Genomic DNA, 23252 nt, shown 5'->3' on the forward strand with positions numbered 1-23252 from the left:
ATCTATATATAATGGCCACCCCTACACGTTGGTGTATGCGCAGGAGTTTTAATCCACTGGATGCAGATGTAGTGCACATTATGAATTTTCTAGCACATTTGGCTTCTAGCAGTTTGGCTTACAAATCGATTAACACCTTTCAGTCAGCTATTTCAGCCGGATACGTTCTGATAAATGAGGTGGGGGTGGGGGGCTGGGGGGAGGACACCAACTTGTTTACAGATTGCTACAAGGCATCAAGCTCTCCCTTCCTCTGGAGCCACGCTACTCAGCCCTTTGGGACTTTAACCAAGTTCTCAACCTGTTCCTTTACTGGCAGCAGAATCGCTTACTGTCCACTAAGCTGGTTATGCTGCTCTGTCTCATCTCTTGCCGCAGCGTCTGACGTGAAGGTATTAGATCTCGCAGGCAGGATAATTCTCCCCTACCTGAGTAACGTTCACTCTCCACAGAAGAACCAAGTGTCACACAAGAGTCCTCACTTACTCAGAATTTCCGGACTCTCCCAAGCTGCATGTTGTCGGATGCCTGAAGGCATATGAGGAAATGACTGTAGAGTTTCGTCCTCTGCGGGAGCGACAGCTCCTCATTGCTTTACGTAAGCCTTTTAAGGCGGTTTCTTCCCCCACCATTGCTAGGTGGATTAGATGGGCAATGCAAGAAGCTGGCATGAACCTTCGGATTTTTGGGGCCCACTCGGCACGAGGTGCTATGGCCTCTGAAGCATTTAGCTTGGGTGCCCGTTTGGAGGATATCCTCAACGCTGCAGATTGGTCTTTGGACTTTAAAGAGGTTTTACTTCAAGCTGGTGCTGGACATGGATCAACTCGTGGTGAGCAAGCTTTAAACTAGCATAGTCCTCTCGCCTCCAGTCCTGACATAGAATGAAATATTCCTAGCTATCGTAACGGAAAGTTACAATTCTATTAAGGACCCTGAGGCAAGGATTATCCCACCCTAGGGATTCTTTAAGAAGATCGCCCTCCCCGTAGAAGAGTAAGTAAAACGGTTTGAGTTTGAAATTGTCTAGTTAGACGCACTTGCCTCGATTGCACAATACTGCTTTTGCTGTAATTTGTTACACAGGCTTTAGTGGTTACATGCTCAGATGGTGACAATGGCCTTTTGTCTTTGTAGGATCTGAGGCAAATAAACAGGATTTGTGATCCAATAGCTGACTTTGAGCGACGAAAGAGGGTGAAGGGTCAGTGAAGAAAGACTATGTTGGGCCAATGGGCCACCTGAGTGGATGTTCAGGACTGTTCCCTTATTGGATGTTTTTAATACTACATTTTTCCCCAAGTGTTCATGGGAAACGTGGTTTGTGTCATCTTGAATAGGCTGCTGTTAAAATAGAGTGAAAAAAGGCATAATCCTCACTTCAGAGTCTTTAACAGACTTGAAACTTTGTTACGATAGCTACGAAATGTTTCATTCCGTTTAAAAGATGTAAGACTGTAATTGCAGTTTAACACGTAAAAACTCAACTTTCCACACGCCCCCATAGGGGGTCAATTGAAATGGTAATTGAAACGTGTTTAATTACCTAAAAAATGACCATTTAAAAAAAATATTTTATTTAGTTCCATTTGCATGAACTTAGTCATGTCTATTTGTAACTGCAATTTTATACTGTAAAGGTTTTAAAAAAAAACATAAAATTATTATTGCTGTAAATTTGAGATCAATTTCACCCTAGAAGACCCTAAAATTTGGTGGGCTCAGACTAGCTGTATTTTGTAAAGCAAACTTGTTTCACAGCTAAAGTGGAATGTGCAGCTCTGGGCCAGATAAGTCAGGCAAAATCTTGTGCTCCTTGTTTTTTCTGGACAGCAGCTCAATTATGGAAAGCAATCTGAACCTTCCTGTGTGAAATGCAACCATTAATTAGTACTGCCTCTTGAAAATGGCACTGAAAAGTATGTGGGTGTAGTGGCTAGAGAACACGTCTTCTTACAAAGCATACGTGCCGGCCTATCACCAATGTCACGCAGCCACAAGCCAATCAACCCAAAGACTTGAGGGTGACAGATCTTATAAGGTAAATGTATTAACAAAATGTCAAAGAAAAGACCAAGTAAAAACCCTGGAGACTCTTGATCCCACTTCTGTGGAAGCATCAAAAAAAGGTCACTAGTGGCTGAGTGCCATACATGCAAGTCATTGCCATAGGTGCCCTAAGATGCCACCAAGGATGGACAGTTGACAAGTCATCTAGAGATGCACATAGTTGATGATTGTCAGAAGTAGGACTGGCAAAGAACTGTTTTTCTCTATAATGAATGCCCCTTTACAGAGTTAATGAGAAATTGGTATCCATAACAACAACTGTAATTACAAAAGAGCATGAGTAGTGTTGCATATATAAGATTCAGAAATAGTTGTGTGCCGCTGGAAAACTACGGATGCTTACTTTACTGTGGCTAAACAAGCAAATGGACTGGGTATAACAAAAATTCTAACTTTTGAAAATGCAGGTGACTACCAGACTGTGTTGAGGTTAACAGCTTTATTGCCAGGGGCGAGTTCCACCATAGGTAACAAATTTGATGACCTGAAAGCATTTATAAATCAAACTACAAATGAAGCTCAAGCAACCAGGAGACATTCAGACTTAGTAAAGTCACAGGAACAGAAGCATTAGACCTATCCCGATGAAAAATCATCATTATGTCTTGTTGCAAGCCAAACAAAAGGCAGAATGGTCTAAAGAACTACTTTGTTCTTATGGAAAGTCAATTAATGGTTCTATGTGGATCCTCCCTGTAGATGTGGTCAACTATGAGGCCACTGCCCACAAGAGCGATTAAAGTCAAAGACATGAATAGGTTAAAATAAATTGTACATCATAGATGAAAAATAAGACTTGATCCAATGAGAGAGAGAGTGAGATGTTGAACTGCACTCAAGAGTACAGAGTGTGAGGGTGCAAGAGGGGAGCTGCCCCAGGATAAATACAGAATTGTGAGCAAGGTCAGGTAGTAACTGTCATAAGTCAACATGAGTACCACACAACTACTTTAAACAAACCAGAATAAGATCCCGATGTGGTGACATATTACGCTCAGGTGTTCCCTTCCAACACTGGATGTGGCCATGTTTACAGCCTTAGAAATGGATATTGTGCCACTGGAGGTACAAACTGCTATACATAAATTACAGCCCCATAAGGCACCAGGCCCCATAAGGCTATGGCACTGAATTTTATAAAAAAAATTATTCTCAGCTGGTCCCGATTCTGGCACGGCGATTTAACTCTTGATAAAAGGGGCTCTCTACCAGATTCGATGAGACTAGCCACCATAACAGTGATCCCTAAGCAGGGCAAAGACCCCAAGTGTTGCGCGTCCTACAGTCCGATATCCCTTTTAAATGTAGACGCGAAGATCTTCACAAGTGTCCTGGATCACAGACTAGCTCCTTATGTACGGGGACTGGTCGATCCAGATCAGGTAGGGTTCATTCTGGAGCGAGGATGTAGTGACAACACAAAATGATTTTACGATCTCCTGGACAAGGTACAGCGGTCACGTGTACCAGCCCCTTTACTAACAATCGATGCTAGGAAAACATTTGATCAGGTGCACTGGCCCCTATTTGTAACGGGTGCTGGCGCACGTGGGCTTTGGCCCACGATTCCACAGTTGGGTGCTGTCACGTTATGCAGCTCTCCAAGTCAACATCTGTGTCAACGGAGAGAGGTAGACTACTTTATCAAATGAAGGACTAAACAGGGCTGCCCCCATCCCATTTACTCTTCAAACTCTATATGAAGCCATTTGCTGAACGAATAAGAACTAACCTGCAAGTGGCATGCATTCTCTTGGGAGGGAGGGAACATAAGATCATGCTGTACGCTGATGTCCTCCTGACCCTCACTGATCCGGCCAATTCCCTGACAACAGTTATGACTGAACTAACTAGGTTTGGAAAGGCATCAGGATTCAAGTTCAACCCGCAAAAGTCTCTGATCTTTCACCTGACCCAGCACCAAGTTCCCGTTTCAGTGGGCAGTGGGTGGGATCCCATACTTAGGAATACAGGTGCACCCCACGCTTCCAACACAGTTGCCTACAATTATAGGAACCTGTTGTCAATGACAAGGACAGTGCTCACTAAGTGGAAGTCCCAAGGGCTTTCATGGATGGGGCGCATAGCAGCTGTCAAAAAATGACACTACTCCCAAAACTCCTCTATGTCATGCAAACTATGCCACTTCAGCCTTCCCCACGGACGTTGGATGGATTACAAACACTGCTCTGGGACTTCATTTGGGAGAGTAAACGAGCGTGAATGGCCAGAACACGTGTCTTTCTTCCAATGTCAGCCGGAGGCCTAGGGATGATGAACCTGCACTACTACTGCCAGACAGCCCAGTTACGCTACATGGTGGAATGGTTCTGTACACTCACAGAAAAACACTGGTGTTTTATAGATCAGGCTATAGCTGCCACACACATTTGGAAAATACCTTGCCTACATATATCACACTGACCAGCAGGAGTCTACGTCTCGCCGGTTGTCAGGTCCATGATTGGAGTTTGGGATAGGGTGTACCTGAGGTATGGCCTCTCCACACCAATCTCCCCACAAACGCCACTGATAGGTAACCCAGACTTTCAACGAGCAGCCACAGGGTCAGGGTTCAAGGTGGGGCAGGAGGCCAACTGCAAAGGAGTGGGAGACCTGTTTGACATGGAGGGGCTTACGGACTTCCCTACACTGCAGACATGCCAAGACCTCCCAGACACATCAAGATGGCAAAATTTGTCAGTGGCACACTGGGCGACTCGTCCTTGGATCCACCTGCATGCCAGTAGGGTATTAACGGCCTTTGAAAAGTGGATTCTTACACACTACACAAACAGAAATCTGCTCTCAGACATTTATGCCTTCCTGATAAAACCACCACACCCACTTGACAAGCTATATGGGAGAGAGAATGTCAACGCCCCTTCACAGATAAAAAATGGAACGACATCGTACACGAACCTCCGCCCTGAACACCACTAATAAAGAAATGCTCCTAAAGATAGCACACTACTGGTACCTCACCCAAGGTACAATGGCAACTGGGGACCCTACAGGAAGCGGGCAATGCTGGCGACAATGCAGACAGCAAGACACACACATCTCCTATGGCACTGCGCCAAGCTGGGGTCTTTCTGTGCAGGGGTACTAGATGCAGTAAACACTGTTTGAGACAGACATACCCAAATTCTTGCGCTATATACTCTTGGGTCTCACAAACCACTCATCTATCCATTGCTGTCTCCTTGAAGCAGAGCGATCACTTTAACACTGGGGGCAGCAAAAAAGATCCTCCTCACCATCTCACACACTTGGACTGGCTGCATAAAATATGGGTAGTACTGGGGATGGAGAAGCTAACCGCGGTTGCCATGCTACAACTCCCCGCATTGAAAAGATGTGGCAACTCTGCATACCGTACCTACCTGATGAGTTGTCCTGCCCTCAATATCTGCAGATACTGGATTTGACCTCCACAGCTCACACTGTGAATCGCTAAAACTTTAATATCCCCACAGATAGTTTACACACCAGACAAGCACCCCCACACCTCCACCCCAGACCCGACCCACTCTATTGTTTCTCTTCTACACTCCATTCTCTTCTACTTTTGCATGATACGCGTCTGATATTTTTAATTGCGATTACTTCCGGCCGATGGAGGTAGGTGGGTCATAATGTATGGTGCTTATTTCCTATAAAATCAATAAAAAAAGATTTAAATCCTAAACCAAACAGAATGGCATCTTGGTGTCAGAAGTCAGCAGTTTCCATTTAATAGCCTTTGATGACTGACACTTTCAGAAATTTTTTAACAGTCTGGACAATCAACGTCTCTTAAGCTGTGTCCAATGGTATCAAAATAAATGTAACGCTTCTTCCAATTGGGGAGGTTTAATTCTGGTTTTAACAACATAATCGAAGTAATTAGAAAATGCCTCTGCAACCCCTCTGGGAGTTCAGCAGGTTCTACATAGAGTCATGGGTAGAAGCATTAAATGAGGTAAAGCAATACTTGAAGAGCAATATGTTTGGGGGGCGGTGGTGGGAGAGGAATTTCCTACTGAACAGTAAATCCAACGCCTGAATGGAGGTATGAAGTAGTTAATCAAGCAACGTTCTTCGTGCAAATAGCAGCATTAATTGCTCTGAATGTTTATAAGTTACTGCAAGCAGAGCTCCCCAGTCACCAGACTGCAAAATTTTATTTCTACAACAGCTTCAGAAGGAGCTACAGTTGTATATAATCTCTCCTAACAAAAGCAGCAATTAATAGACAACACTGTCGTGAATGGATTACCTAACCAGGGGATTCCAGGTTTGTTTTTTCGATGTTTGCCATGCACAGAAGTTGATAGGGCGGTGGAGTCAGGATTGGTTTGCTACACCCATGACATTTCCTTATGGCAAAAGGAACAATTGATGGATGGAATGCTTAACAATGCAAACATTCACCCCCGTCACAAAGTTCTGGGTTTAATCCGTTGTTCTTTTGCTCACCACACCAACCCAGTTTGGACCCAGCCTTATACCAACCAGTCTTGGCCCTGTTCCTCATGGAAATAGTCCAGCCCTAACTGTCAAGCCATCTCCTTATGGCAGACACGATAAATGCAAACTGAGCAGGCAGAATGTGCAGGTGGACTGCTGTGCTGAAAAAGGAGTTAATTGGCACACTTACATTATTACTGTATTACTTAGAAATAGAGGACTCGAAATGCTGTCTGTGTCCAACAGAGTTAATGTTCATTCTCAGATGCTTTTATACCCAAAATGTTTTGAACATGAATGGAAATTAAATTGATTCAGTAGAATTTTCAGAGCCAGTAAGGCTGTTCCCTAAAATCACCAAATAGGTTATTCACAAATAGTACACTTAAAAAAGGTCAGTTTTGTATATGTTGCAACACCTAAAGTAACGAGGAGCGACAACGTTCACAATCTCAAAGTTATTAACTTTTCCTTAGAATGCCTTTTATGGATTAATGTGTGGATGGCAAGGTTACTTGTTTGGTATAGCACTGCTTACACATCCATAAATTATACATGGCTTTGGAGGAAACAATGACCTTATTCAGGAGGTCTAATATCAGCAATCTTGGGGTTTACCATATACACAGTCACCCATCACTATTTGCTTACTCATAGGGCAACATTAAGATAACCAGCTAAGACTATTCCCCACTCTCCCCTATTCACACCAATACCTAATGTACGTTTTTTTGTGCCCAGCAATACCTGCGAACAACACTCCATGCAAAACCAAACAAAGTAGATAAGCAGCGAAATAGGGAGAGAGGTCAATGCAGCCTCGAAAATCTACAATATCGAGTAGGATCTAGCAGCAGCACACTGGTTTCAAACGGAGACCCAAGTATCTACATGTAACTTGTGCAAGACAAACTGCATTTCTGTATATCAAAATATATAGTTTTTGGTAATACTTTTATCAGTATATTTAGTACCTACTAATTTATACTCAAACTGAACACAAAATACTAGCATGGCACTCTATTTTGCCAAATACCATCTGCCTTTAAAACTAAATAAGTGAGAATTTGTTGCCACTGAATTTGTGGGCCCAAAACCAAAAGTAATTGTTGTAATCTGAAAAGGATACGTGCAATAGTGAATTGGCAACCCTCAAAATTACCCTCCATCATTTATTTCTCCACTATAACCATTAGTTAATTTAAAAATATTATTTAAAAATACCTACGCATAGTACCTGTGAGGCCAATAAGCAAAGCTGTTGCCACCTTGCCTCAAAGTCTGCACCATTCCAACATGGATTTACACCTTCCTACTGAATTATTAGAACACTAGATTTGCATTGGAGTGATGAGAAACAGTTGGAGTGCATGAGTAAACAACACAAAACCTAGATATTCGTTAGGCATCGCTGTATGGGAGACACACATTTCCCGCTGCATTCTGGTCCAAAGACTGGAAATTGCTGGCATCACAGGTTCTGCTCTTTAATGGATCAAGGCTTTTCTGAACTACAGAGGTTTTCAGGTTAAAGATGAAACTTTCCTCTCAGCTACCTATCCCCTCGAAAGCGGAGTCCCACAAGGCTCCTCTTGAAGCCCAACACTCCATTTATATCCTCCCACTGGCAAGAACTGGGCAGCCACAAGGCTGGGATCTTACGCAGACTATACTCAGCTGGTCCTCGCACTCACCCAGATTCTCAGCAGGCATCCAGTGAACTAAATGCCTGCCTTAAGGAAGTAACTGAATGGATGTCAGTCAGCAACATCAAACTTAATGGTGGGAAGACAAAAGTGCTGGTTGTCGGCAAAAATACATCCTGTTGGATGGAACTGCTCTGGCCCCTATGCCTCGGAAAGCAGCCAGTAACCTCTATTACAGTAAAAGTCTTTTCTTTTGGCTGGACAGTAAACGCAAGCCAAAAAACAGCCAGCAACTTGCTTCGGACTACCATGCAAAATAAGAAAAAAGTCATGCAATCTGTGCCTCCCTTATACATTACAGAGACTGAACAATTTCTATCTCAATTACGCCAACTTCTTGTTTCTAGGAAACCCTTAATATGTCCTAAGATGCTTAAAAGTCACTCAAAAGGCCACAGTACATTTATTCTCCCAGATCCCCAAACACCACGATGACTGTGCTTCATTGGCTCCCAATAGACAAAAGGATCGATTTTAAGGTCCAATGCGTGGCCCACACAGCTATGCATAGAAAATGTCCCTCTTTGATCCGAAGACTGCTTTTCCCATTCTTACCAAGATGATCACTACTCTCCAAAAGCTCTTCTCAACAGACAATCCCCAAACTCAAGAGAGCCAGGTGTGGCAGCGGTTGCTTTGTCTTTCTGACTGCTAAGCTGTGGAATGCACTCCCTGCCATTCCCTTCTATTCCAACTTCAGCATGACCCGTCTATGTCCTGCAGGGATGACTGTCTCCGCGTCAGAAGGCCTCTTGGAGGTAGCTGCATGCAGTGGCGGCTCCTCCACTAAAGCAGAGGAGAGTCGCCCCACTGCTATTCCATTTTCTTTTTCTATGCGGGAGTCAGGCGGGGCTATCTGGGGGACTCCACAGCAGGGGAGGAGTGGTTTGCACTCTAGGGCCAGCCAAACCGTCAAGCGCATTAGGCATGTGCTCTATTGGGCTGTATTGCACAGCCATGTAGTGAACATGCCCAGCCTCCCCACGCACTGCCTGAGCGTCCAAACCTATCACGACGCGGCTCCTTCAGAGTTGGGATTGGCTGGGAGAGTCAGGAAGCCTGGGTGCTTCCAGCAAACAGAGGAGATGTATGTGGCTGTGGGGTCATGTCCCTTAGGTTAGTTCCATCATGTAAATACAGATTACATACATTGCATCCCATCCACACGACAGAACAGTCTTACATAGGTGACCATTTACCCAGTAGCTTACTTCGGTCTCTTCGACATCAGGCTGTTGGTCCCAGGTCTTAATCCCTGTACCTGACGTACACAAAACAAGTCCCCAAGCACGGTAGATTTATTGTGTACAAGGGTCACCACTTGTTTTCATTCATGGCCAACTGCCAGCTGCATATGCTCATGTTTGTTTAGAAAAGGATTAGCAGGGGATTAGCGAATGTTATCAAAACATATTGATCCTCGAAAAACCCCGGAGTGACCACTTTAGTATAAAAGGCTCTCACTCCCCCCTTACCAAGGCAATGGAAGAATTCCTTCCAGGCTGGACCGAGTCTCTGCTGCAGGCTGACCCTTTGACAGGCAGAGACCCGACCTCCCTTGCAGGGTTCCATCCTCGACGCAGACACAGGGTTCTTTATTCAGAACCATCAGGTGAGGGGTTAGCACTTCCCCAGGGAATTCTTGGTTCCAGTAGGACATATCCTAGCACTTACACATACATGCTTCACTTACACATCTAGGCTATGCACGGTTAGGTAGGATACGCATTGCGGGAGTAAGCAAACGATATTGTTTTATGTAATATGCTTTTATTCATCTTATTAGCACTATGGTAGAAATGTATCTACTTTTTACGATATTGGTACTAACGATTAAATTTGTCTGTTCCTGACTTTTGATTGTCGCAGCTAACATGTTTCATACTAGACCGACGCTTGACCAATAAATACTTAATGAAACCATTTGAATCGTCATTCTATGTAGTCTGAGAAAAGCAAGCACAAGTGACGGAAAGATACCGTATTGTTTCCAGGATACCCGAGTAATCAGGGTTGTCATGTTCAGTGGTTGCCAGAAACTACCTACCACACTGAATAGTACGGGGAGTGGCAGTGGCACTGTAGAGCTAGCAGGTCTAATGGCGGACTCATCCTGTGGGTGTGTCCAGAGTCTGTCTGCACACCAAGCCCTCAGTTTAGGTCATCCAAAACGTGCAGGTCCTGGGGGGGCCCTAAGAACTACACGACAGCAGGCGAGGCGTGCAGTGGTGCGGCCGGCAAGGTAAGTTCATTTGTAAATAATTTTACTAGCCACCTCATCACCCTTGTTCCAAGCAAGCCGCCACTGGCTGCATGCCTTTTACAGACACCGAATAGGACAGAATAATAAATTCTGATAAAACTAGCATTCTTTATACCAACATGGACATACAAAGTACCGCACAAGTGAAGCAATTCTTCCTCCAAAAGAAAACTGTAAAATAGTTTGCCCTCTGTGTTGGCAAGTTAGTTTGGACCTTTAATCAAACAGCAAATATGCACTGCTTACTGTAAAGTACAACACATGTTCATTAAATATTCAAACAGATATCGCCCTCCTTTGAATTGACAGACTATCTTAATGAGGCAAAAGCAGAGATCTTGAGCTGCTATGGGGTCAATAGCAGCTTCTGGGGGGTGTGTTTGGGTTCATTTATAATATCACAGAGAGTATCCTTAAAAAGCCTTGCTCTTTCTCTACACAAATTGCTAAACTTAAGTTTACACCCAGTTACCACAATTCAATAAACTGCATTATAAATACAGTATTGCCATCTGAAAACCCAGCTATGATGTACAGAAAACAAATATAAAAAAAAGCATTAGTGACTTGCCACAGGGCCCTAACAAGAGGATAAAGTATGCTTGCCCACATGCTTAAGAGAAAAATACAGACCTTTTCTGATGAAGTCAGATTTACCCTGCGACAATGAAGCGGTGTTTAAAGCGTTACATAAAAATGCACAATAGTTTTTAGGCGTTGAGTCCAACCATCCCCAAAAATTGACATACCAAGCACACTTCTTCACTCATGGCTGAGTCCCAGTAAACAAACTATGACATACAATAAGGGAAAAAACATCACACGTTCTTATTTGGCGGTTATGCATTAGTATGGGACAGAGAATCATTCTTGGCAGCTTATGTTACAAATTCACAGCACCTGAAATTAAAGGGGAATTAATGAGGTGGACACTTACCAGTGGCTTAATTGTGTTCTCATGAAAGTCACTCATGTAGGCTGTATTTGAAATTGAAGTACCCCAAACATTTGGATTTGTTAAAAGAGCCACATCTCTAGTAACAAGCAGGAGCATTTTTGTATTTAAAGAGGACCAGAAGGCAACATCAATTTAGTTTTAGGCTGTATAGGTCATGGTTGGGCTAGTAAATGATCTCCTGCTCTAGTGAGTGTGCATCCCTTCCTTAAATTCAACAGAAAGCTGCAGTGTTTTGATACGACCTCAGCCCACATGAAGATCATACATTAGAGCTGAGGTTTTTCCACAATATAGAGAGACACCTACAACAGGGATCTTTGGTCTCAGGGACACACCAAGTGTATTCTCCTTTTGATAAGAGTGACTATAGTCACTTCACTGCATTATAGACTATTGGCTGAATGTACTATTTGACTGGCCTTTTACCCATCTCCTACCGGCTCTTGTGTTTTTTTTTTTTTTTTATTAACTGATGTTCCAGTCCACTGCAACCGGGAACATCGTCCATGTGGGAAATGAAGGTCTTGAGCATGTACTTAGCCTTGTATGTACAGGATGAATGCGGAGAGAATAAGACATAGGCGGTTGTGACCAAACGGACTTCCATTTTATTTTAGTTATACATCTGTAGTACCCACGATGGAGGAGTCCTGGAGAGAGAGCAAGAGACAACAGATGTTAATTACAGGCTTTCTCCCAGAACATTCCAGGTCTTCCTTGTAACAGGTCAGACATATGGATGTTGAGGAAGGAAAGGAGGAAACAGCTGAAGCTAGTTAGTTAATTTCCTTGAGTCTCTTCTCAGCCCATGGTTATCTAGGAGATCCCCTCCCCAACCCAATCCCTTTGTAATTCCTCCACCCCACAAGAGATAAGTGTCACTTGCCTTCCTGCACTTATTTTGAGTTGATCCCGAGAGGAGATCTCAACTTCGAACTGCCTTCCTGCACTTGAGAGAAAGAAGATGGCTGGATCAGTCTGAAGAAATTACAAGAAAGCAGAATTGAACTGCTGGAATACATAATCCCTGCGTGAGAAATTGGGTTACTGGCTGGGGAGGGCTACTCAAGCAAGAACCACAATCTTTATCAGGGAGAGACACGAGCAAACCCTAAATTAACCTGTGCTTAAACCAAAAGAAGCTTGGCAATAATCAGTCAGGCTTAACTTAGAATCAACGTGTAAGGTATTTATTTATGCAGCTCTTCAAACAGCAATAAAGTCAAGACATAACACAAGAAGAACCTCACACCAAAATTAGAAACACTAAAATTTGAATAAATAATTTATGACCAAAACAACAAAAATCCAATCAGTAGAATTGGAGATATGTATTTTTGAATATTTAAGTGAAAAAAGCACCAAAAAGCACAAGAATAAAACGCCAACTGTGTTTATCTGATCATGCCAGACTGGGGAAAAATTACAAGTTCAGGCTGACTGCAAAGGAGCGCGAGCCTGCTACAGGGACCCAGTTAGGACCGTTCAATACAGTTTTTGCCATGGTTAATAGCGAAATAGGAGAGAATTAGAAGCGGTAACGAAACTGTGGTGGATTGGGGGGGGAAGGTCATAACTGGAAAAGATGCACCAAAAATGGCTGAAGAGAGGAATCAAAATAGTTTAACTTACACCAGTACCCGTCTGTCTTGCTTATGAATTTTTTTCCTAGGATTGTGCAATGGAATCCTTTTGGATGAGGGGGACTGGCTGCATGGTTCGAATGTCACGCTTAAGAATAGCATGACTAGCTATAGTTGCACACGTAGGGGGCCCTGTGAACTTAGGCTACATTGCCCCCTGTACACCGCCCAATAAATCTGGGCTGAGAGATCAATAATTGAAGTCCGCATTTCTTAATAGGCATGTTGTGCAGGGAGATGGACTGGAGGCAGCCATGATCTTTCCTTACGTATGTTTTCAGCATGAAATAATTTCAAGATAAACTTCCATTTAATTAATAACGTCAACTTGCACCTACGCTATGCACAATGTTATCAATTATGTAATTTCACATCTCATAAGGAATGTGATCAATGCAGTCTTTGAATATGGCACAAGTGATGTAATATGTGAAGATATAAGCAATGTATGGGGAGGGGACAAGTTAATTACTTTAGGGAAGAAGTTGTTACTTAAGATAACTAGAACTGGTGAACTACATTTTTTTTGTTTAAAGTTTAAAACATTCACTTGTCCCTGATGATTTTTACGTAACTAACATTACGTTAACCTTTGTTTTTTTTTCCATGGACATCGAATTGTATTTTTAGTTTTTTAACTTAAAGTAAAATTATAATATGTGTCATAAGTAAGGTAGACCTACTGGCTTTGTCAAGGAATCAGTACACCAAAATATAATAAGCAGACCTACTGGCAATATCAAGGGGTCAACACATCAACATATAAAAGCTGACTTATTGGCTTGGTCAATAAATCAACACAATTTATCATTAACTATGTAATCCAATTTATTTCCATCTACATGCATTGTAATGATTTATAATGGTCACCGTCACAAGTATTTTACACAAAGCATTTTTCTTCGAAATAACCATAAACATGTGTTGGGTCTTTCTTTAACATTATTCAAGCCACACAATGCAGGCGTAGGACTAAACACAAAAGTTAGTTTAGCTAAAGAGCATATAGCGCTAACTCAGAGTACTTTAAAAAAAATATATATATGGTAAATGACGAGGAGACTTTTTTTTTTGTTCCTAAGTGGGCTGCTGTGCTCCCAGTAGCCCCCCAACCCACACAACATGGTGGTGTCTCAGACCCTTCTATGGGCACAACAACCATTACAAAAAGATTTACAAAATTTAAATAAGAGTGCTTGCAGGACATTATGGAGCCCTCCCTAGCTGGAGCAGTAAACGTGAAATGAGGAGCTACCACTCATTTCATATTCCTGCTATATATATTTGTATTTATTTTTATTTGGGGGATTGGGCATTCGGCCTTCCTCCCTGAGCCATTTAATGAGCTCAGGGACACCATTCTCTGGCGCCTGATCTAGGATTTTTTTTTATTTTTTATTTTTTTTTTAAAGGTAGGACGTTCCCCCCCTCCCTTCTCGCTCCCCCACCCCCAGAGTATTTTGAAGGCTCGAGGGACTCCTATCCGGGCCAGACAGCGCCAGTGTCCCGGAGACCCCATTTTCCAGGATACAGAGCTGTTCTTTACCAGAGAGAGCACTGGCAGGGAACATAATTCCAACTCCCTGCCCGCATTCTCCAGGGCAGGGAAACAGACGTTTCCTCCTGCCCCGCAGGAGCAGAAAGAAAAGCTGCTCCTGCTAGGTGCAAGCAAACCAACGCAGCAGGCTTCTGCCGCACCCAAGGTGGGTCTAAGTAGGGGGTCCGGAGGGCAATGGCCCTCGCTCGGCGGCCCCAAGACCTCTCTCTGATGTGGTTGCACAGGAACTTTTTATTTCTCATGCCCTGGGGCCAGTGTAATGGCTTGGAGAGAGGAGCCACACGAACCCCTACACTTAATATCAGGATGCAGCTCTATGGGATGGGGTCCCTGGGGCAATCTAATGACACATGGAGAGCTGCATGCCTACTCCCCTAAAATACAAATGTGGCTACCCCCCTGGCCGACCCAAGGGGGATTAATACTGAAGTCAATGGGAACACAACTTTTTTCTTCCAACTTTAACATAGATCCACTGTACCGACAAAAGAAAAAAAAATATGTATATATATATTTTTTTTGGTCCACCAGACACAGGGTGTCGGAGTATACCTACCCTGTCCATTTAGATCTTTTATTTTCCTAATCTTTTACAGGGCAGGGACTGAATCACAGAGTCCTAAAATGGCTGCTGCAAAATCTCTGTTTATGTTGTGGCAGCCAATCAGATCAGATCATTTGATCTGTCAAGTCTGCGGATGCTCCACAGCGTGAAATATGCGTACATGTTGAACATTAGTTTCGCAAAAACTATTGAACGGATTTCCACTATACATTTTTTTTTTTTTTTAAAGCACCATTTTCGGCTCAACATCTAGCTTTCTGCAAAATCTGGTGTAATTCCGATCAGCCATTTTTGCTGCACTATTTCTCAAGTTACCATAGGAACATTGTATGAGGAAACTGTCCTCCCCCCACCCAACCTTTTTTAAGCCCCTACTTGACAGATCACCCTGAAACTGTCCATCATGAAGCTGAGGTGAATTACTTTTTAGGACAATGTTATGAAGATTCGTCAAACAGTGCCGCAGTTATTAGCATAACTGTTATCCCACATATAGAGAGGCATTACAAAATATTGGCATCCTTCTACCAACAGGTTTACAGTAGAGTGATAAAAAAAGTTTAATTAATAAATGTGCCCTTGCTCTTCGAGTTAATAGGATAATTACAATATCTTACCTGTACTAACCCGCGACACACATTACGGACATGTACCGTACCTACCATGCTGCAGATCAGAAGCAAAATAACTAAGCAATGTAATTAATTATTATAGCTAAAATTTTCCAAATATGATTTAATTCCCGAATGTATAATGAGAGTATACATTACAAAGTGATACAAACCATTAGAAAAGAATTAGTCAAAAGCAGTTCTCTCGTTTTTAGATTAATAAATTTCTGAGGGAGAGTCTAAAACAAAAAGGTTAAAGGGACATTATAGTTAGGTGAAAATGTCAGGTTAAACATGCCGTTTTAAAGGAACAAAACAACTGAAACTGCCCAGGCCTAGTTCCCAAGTAACTATAACTCGCACCCTCGTCATGCAGTGTTAATGCATTTCAGATGATATAGTGATGTTATCAATGGTGTCATATAACATCGATGAGTGATGTATTACATGAGGTAATTTACAGTGAACGGTAGGGCGTAAGTTATGATTTAGGGCATAAGTTAGTTACTTGAGATAACTACAGCTTGTGAATTCAGTGGCTCTTTTAAAACTAGGTTTAACGGACATTTTCACCCAATTATTACCTCTAAAATTGGACATACAATCATAATACATTTCTCTAGGGATTAAACAACAAGGTATTAAAGAAAACAGTTACATTTGCTGCACAAAAAAAAAATCCCTTAAGATCCCTTATAAAACAAATGAGTGATCCAATTTGGTGTGGTGAGGGGGAACTTTAATATATAACACATATAGTTAACGTTTGATCTATGAATACTACACCATCTTTGAAGTAGAGTCCAGAATTGGATACAGGGAAATGCTTAAAAACAAAAAAAGATTTATTTTAAACTCAAATGCTGCCGCTAATGCTTGCAATCAGACAATGAGAATTCCTAGGAATCTTACACAGTTTAGTTTTGTTATTGTAAACATACATTACCAGAAGCTTAACATTAAAGGTTTTTTTTAAATTGTGTTTACTTGCAATCCTAGCTCCCTTATTGATTAACAGACCAGCTCTGCCCACATAGTGGAACATGTAATGCTTCAAAAGAGAAATGCTGCCTAGGTTTGAAAACAGAATCAGAGGTTATGAGGCCGTGTCGGGAAAGTAGCCCTTATATTAATTAATAAAAGAGTATTCCATATAGCCTAGCCAGTCTCATGATAAGAGACCAGGTTTAGAAAACAAAAGCAAAAATCACGTATATGTAGTTGTATTAGATGACGTATGCAAATGAAGAAAAAACTACAAGAATATTTTAGTCCAAGTATAAAATGAAGCTAAATTATAATATGATTTTAGACATGCAATAAGAAATTAAAAAATTCCACAATATGCAGCTAGCCCTTCGATTGGTGTCCTAACTTTACCAGTTTCAATATGAGATTTGTCTCTAACTATCAGAAGCAGACCCAAGACATCAAGCTGGTGAGTTGTCTGTCCAACGTAAGAGTGGATACAGATGCTAAAGAAAGGGTAATAGAGTACAAGTATTACTAGAAAGGGAAACCCTACCATGTCACCTTAAATGCTGAAATACACATACACAATATACAAATTGAGAGTTCACACAATTAGAGGCAAGTCAATGCCTCGGTTACCAAAAAAAGAAAAACTCAGCAAAAAAAAAAAAATATATATATATATATTCAAATGCAAACATTGCAAATTAGTTCCATCACAAGTAACAACACTACAACGATGGTGCCAATTGTAATATTGCTTACTGGACAGATATTTCGAGGAGTAAATATATTGGATTCTTTTTTTTCTTTAATACCCATGACGTTATTCATCATCAAAACACACTCCAATTGGCCTTATATAACATAACGCATGATCTCAAACTTCCCAATGTGTGTGAAGATTATAGCAGATATAACCAACAGTGAACCCTCTGTCCATCAATACTGAAGCTCCAGGTCTCATTCAAGACTGGGGCGGGTCATTGCCCCTCAACCATGTGAAATGGACTTTAAAGTTACAGCTGTGGAAATGTAAACAGCGAGTTAGGTATATAAACAATGAAGCAAGGTTAGAAGTGTCCACGTGTTTTAAAAATGTTTAAACAATAAAAATGTAACTAAATCAAGTTTTGCAAGAGAAGGCTTGGTTACCGGATCTTACATTTTTTCAAGATTAAACAGACTAGAGTCACAGTAGGTTGAAATGTGCATCATTTTCATTTAATTGTATCTTCATAAAATGGCAAATAACGTAAAATAGAATACAAAACAAAAATTTTAATGCTTTGAACATTTTTCTGAAATGCGATTTTGAGCATAGTTGGAAATGCAAACTGAACTCACTATTTATACAAAAAAACAGTTTCATGGACACACTATACATTTGAACTTCTGGTCTGACTATACATGTGGACATAGTGAGAAAAAAAATGGAAAATGTTTATGTGGGATTAAAAAGAGAAAAATTAGGTTACTGAATTGTAATATGTTAAAATAAAGCTCAATTTTGCTCAGAAGAACATAGGGGGGGGGGGGGGATTTCTGTAACAGATGTGCTTAAGTTAGCAGCCTAACGTTCACACGCCTATGATAGCGGAGTATGGCCAATAAATCAACTTTTTGATGACAAAGAAAATATATATATATATATATATATAAAAAAAACACAGAAAGCGTCAAAACACGTTGATAAATGGTACTAAACCGCTCTCTCCCCGCTAGCCATCAAGTATACGATATAAAATGCAGGCTTCTAATATTCAAAAGTAAATAAATAGTACGCCGAAGCCTTACTCACTGTGAACCAACCTAACACAAAAAAGTACGGTCCCGTTTCAAAAACAAATCTCTGAGCACAATTAAATGTGTATTAAACAGCTTGGTAAACAGCAGAACTGGCCTCACTGCGGATGCTACTGACCTAAGTGGTGGTGAATTTGGCCAGGAAACCGTGCATCTCAAACTGCTTCTTTCGAAAACCACGTTCACTGCGTGTGAGCGTGAACGCTTCAAAATATAGCTGACAAACCACGATAGGCATGAACCTTAACCGGCTAATTACTAATGCCAAACAGGTTGGAATATTCCTGTGCGAATTAAGAATACGACCAAATGACTTCGAATGGGTCAATATTTCGACAGCAGCTAACGACTGTATGGCAGTTGAGGTTAATGCGACGCAGAGTTGATCTGCTGTCCAAATTCAACATGTATTGTGCCAATTGACTTTTCCTATTTAAAAAAAAAATGCGATTTGTGCACTAAGTGTGTACATGGATTAAGAGTAAATCTGAGACAGTACTCAAATCACAAAAAATAAACTGCTGCCTGCACATTAATTCGCGGTATGCACGTTGAAATGAAATAATGCACTGTGGCCAGCAGTCAAACATTTGAAGGAATACGGCTGCTTGGTACGTTATCATTAGCAAGTAAACACCTCGCCTCCAAAGGTCCCCTTAAAAGGGTACTGTGATGCAGCCCAGTCACATGTGTACCCGCTTAAGTGAACATCTGCTGCCTCTGCATAAATACTTATTGACATTACTTCCGCTTCTACAGCAATTTATCTGAGCGTAGAATTCAACTAGTCACGCACAGAGTACCTCCTCGCACGGGTCAGTCTTGGTGCCATGCTTTGACAACGTCGAGCATAATACACGTGCACAAGAAAAGGTGAGCTTGGGTGAAAAAATAAAGGACTAAAACAGGTCCACGTGTACTCTAGTCAAAAAGCTGAGTTGGGAGGATAGTATGTTTCTTAGTAAACAGACAAAAAAATGCAAATACAAACATTGGTAACGCATTAACAACGTAAAGCATTCCCGTGCCACGACTATGTACAATTAACACCACAGTTACGAAAATATTTCACTTCGAATGCATCACTCCAAAAATAATCCGTATCAGTGGTATTCCTCTATCCGAGCGCTACAGAAGCCGAATAAGGTTTGGAGTGCTCGATGACCACAAGCAAGCAGACTGATTAGCTCCCTGCCACGTACCCTTCCCTACAGCATACAAGTGCCTTTCCAGCAATGCACTTCAGGTTTCCAAAAATAATCATTTCAAGCGTCTCTCATTCACAAGTCGATGAGAAAGAAAAACACGCAAAGGCTGCCCCCGCCCCCCTCTGAAATGTGCACCTCGTGCGCCCAGAGCGCCTGTTTACTGTCATCACAGGCCTTGGCGCGGATACAATTTAAATAACTAATCAAATAAGCTACCCAAAGCATAAGAAGAAGACACGGATTGTATGTGATTTATAGCAGCCGAAGAATGGGCAGCAGGTGTATCACACGCACATCGTTTCTTTCAGAGGCTAATGGTTCATTAGAGGTTACTTAGTGGTGTTTCCCGCAGAGGCGCTTCTTCACCCATGCTGAAACGTTATACATTATAAATGCTCTGGCTATTTGAGTGAATTAATACTATTCCCAGCGGGCACGATACAGGAAAATACCTCCGAGTAGTTCAATTCATACACAAATCAAGCAGATTTCTAAAAGGTAGAAGAGAGAGAAAATGTCTTATTCTGTAAACTGTTCTACTGCGTGGCCAGAAAGGGCAGTATAGCAAAAAGCCGCCGTAACCTCCATTACCATGCAAGCAATCTGTAAAAATGCGATAACCATATAAGTGAGGGTACTTCTACATTAAGCGGCGGTGAACGGATGCAATCACTGAAATAAATAATTAGCCTTCGGAAAAGACCTTATTTCCCCCTTCTGCTATGTTTTTTCTAGCACCTCCGTTTGACCTCTAGTTAATGGGACGTTTGTACGATGTTCTACCTATGATTTAGTCAGTCCCTGTTCTCAGAACACTACGTGAATTATGGTTGTGCTTATCTGTTTAATGCTTTAACAGTTCTTCCCCTTTGGGGTTTGGAGTCCAACTATCTTCTGCGGCCGGTATTCTAGTGGGCTTCGGAACGGTTATGGCCTAGTACCGTTTTATTTTTAGTTCCTCCCGCACTGATGCGGGTCAAATCTCTTTCTCCACAACACGTTTTGGCGCTGCAAGAGGACTACTATTTCTGGAACATCTGACCAGTGCCACCGAGGCTGAATTGATAACGTTGTCGGAACATGCCTTGACCCCTCCACCCCCAACTCAGCACCTCGTGCTGGGAGCAGTTTTGGTCCTGCCACTGCACCACCTCAGTTCTGTTACTTTCAACCCGTGGGGTTCCCGGGCCTTTTCTATACACTCGAGTTGTGCACCCTCTGACTGGTTTTTCCACCCTTTCTTACTGATACAGTTCAGCGAGGCCTTCTCTTGCTCTGAAACTTCTCATTTGAGGTAATGTAGACAGACGGTTTATGCATCGTGCTGGTTCTCTCTCTCACTGAGACAGCCCCAAGTCATACAAGGCACTGACTGATACGACTGATACTCTCACTGGTTTACCTGAAAGTAATGATATTTGCCTGCAGCAGGTCCCAGCAGTAGCAAGAGCCCCAACATGTCTGGCCAACCGCACTCAGGAACCATACATACATTTTGGGGTTTTTCGCACCTACCTGCTCCCGAGAGATGCATGGCAGAGACGGTCTCCGGGGCATCTTTCCACTGCCATAGTAGGTGCTGGAGGTCTCCCCCAGAGACACGCAGCTGGACCTCCTGCGGGGCCGGATCACGGGTACCTTTTCTTCAGCCACCCCTCCTGGGACGGCCTCCTGGAGCTGGCCGAAAAGGTCCGAGTTGAAGGCCAGGAGGGAGCCCACCAGCCCAGCCAGAAAGGCGCAGAGGGGGCGAGCGGCAGGAGACAGGGAGCCCAGACCGGTGACGGACTGCAGCCAAGCCAGGCTGGCAAAGAGCAACAGCAACACCGCGGGTCGCAACCGGAGGCCGAGGGACAGGGCGAGGAGGGCCACGCATCCCAGAGCCGCGAGCAAACGGCCCGGCTCTCCCGCAGCCCCAGGTAACAGCGCGTCCCCCAGGGAGCAGCAAGCGGGCAGGGCAAGGAGTCCAAGACGGCCCGCGCCGCCCCGCCGCTCCCGGGACAGCCAGCCGCTAAGGAAGAAGAAGGCGCAGCCGGTGCTGAAGAGGGGGCTGGCCGCGTGCACCAGGCTTAGCAGGACGGGTTGCAGCGGTGGCCACCCCGGGCTCAGGCACAGCAGGGCGGCCAGCAGCACCGCGGACACTGCCCCGGCGGCCGCCAACCGCCGCGGGACAGCCCCGTACAGCAGCACTAGCAAGCCCCTCCGCGGGTCGGTCCTCAGCGGACTGACGGAACTCTTCACGTAGCCGTTCCGCAAGCCCTCGGCGGGGCAAGCACTGTCCGTGTGCCTCATCTCGCTCTCGGAGCCTCTCACAGCCTGGCCGCCCTGCTCATTGCTTTCAGTCACCCGCTGCCGCCAAGCGAGTGCCACGTGCCCTCATCTGCAGCCCAGCAGCATGTTTTTCATGAATTCTTAACTGAAAAGCGTGGTTTTTATTATTTTTCTCCTCGCTTTTTTCTTTCAGAAAACTTCGGACTCGCTGCCGCCCCCAGACTTCGGCAGCAGCATTATTTGCGGCAGGCAGGGAGGGCAGCGCAGCGGGGGCGCGCACGCAGCTCCCGGCGCCATAGCTAGGACAGCTGTCCTACCCGCCCCCTTGCAACTACCCTCTGGCGCGCGCGCACGTGCCGGCCTCCAGAAGGTGGCTGTTGAAGCAGCAGCGTCAATAGCGCTCGCGCCAGGCAGCCCCAGCCCAACCGCCGCCCTTGCTCTCATTGGCTGATTGGTGTCAACGCGTGCTGCAGCTTTGGGAGTAGACGCCTGCCAGGGCCAAGGGCAGCGAATGTATATAAACGCGACTGAAAGGTTAGTTTCTTTCAGTGAAAGTATGTATCATACCTAGGCGTAAATATTTTGAACAACTTAGACGGAACATTTAATACACAACGATTGACAATTATATTTAGTAATCGACTTCAACGTCTTACATACAGATTAAAATGCATGAAGTAAGATCACAAAACCACGCGGATAATCCTTTTCTTAGTGGATCTATTATTTATTATTATTTATTATTATTATTTATTATTATTATTTATATAGCGCAGGAATCATCCCCCTAGGGGATCTCTCGGAGCCCAGGAGAGGATGATGACTTAACATAGAGCAATGGTGTGCATTGTGTCTCTGGAGAAGTCTAAGTTAATTGTTACAAGCGTCCCGGTTAACTGAGATATATGGTGTAACTGCTGTTACTGCACATATCGCAGTTATGAGTTTTGTTATAAATGTTATCGGGCCAAACCTGATTAAAAATGCCCAATATAATGCTTAGTTTGTAAAAATGTAAGTGCCAAAGATCCCTTCTAAGAAGGCTACTGCCGCTTGCACGAACCGTTGCCAATGTCAGCACTGTCGATGCCAGTACCAACACAGCTACCATGCTCCTACGAGTGTGAGAATTCTGACTATTCCAGGCCACACAAAGCTTTAAGAATGGGATG

The 23252-nt window shown here is 43.2% G+C and overlaps 1 protein-coding gene across 2 annotated transcripts in view; it reads right to left on the reverse strand.

Annotated features, from left to right (window-relative positions):
- Nucleotides 1–22447, reverse strand: part of PDE3B (phosphodiesterase 3B) — a 1362481-nt gene extending 1340034 nt beyond the window's left edge. Inside the window, exon 1 of one of the 2 annotated variants that reach the window (XM_085648114.1) lies at nucleotides 21328–22447. In XM_085648114.1, the coding sequence (XP_085504240.1) occupies nucleotides 21328–22101 (774 nt within the window). In that variant the 5' untranslated portion in view covers nucleotides 22102–22447. The remainder of the gene's footprint in view (nucleotides 1–21327) is intronic. The other variant, XM_085648115.1, reaches the window with a different exon arrangement.
- Between the last annotated feature and the right edge of the window lie 805 nt (nucleotides 22448–23252).

This window comes from Triturus cristatus, chromosome 3_2 (assembly GCF_964204655.1).
Source record: "Triturus cristatus chromosome 3_2, aTriCri1.1, whole genome shotgun sequence".
Lineage (NCBI taxonomy): Eukaryota > Metazoa > Chordata > Amphibia > Caudata > Salamandridae > Triturus > Triturus cristatus.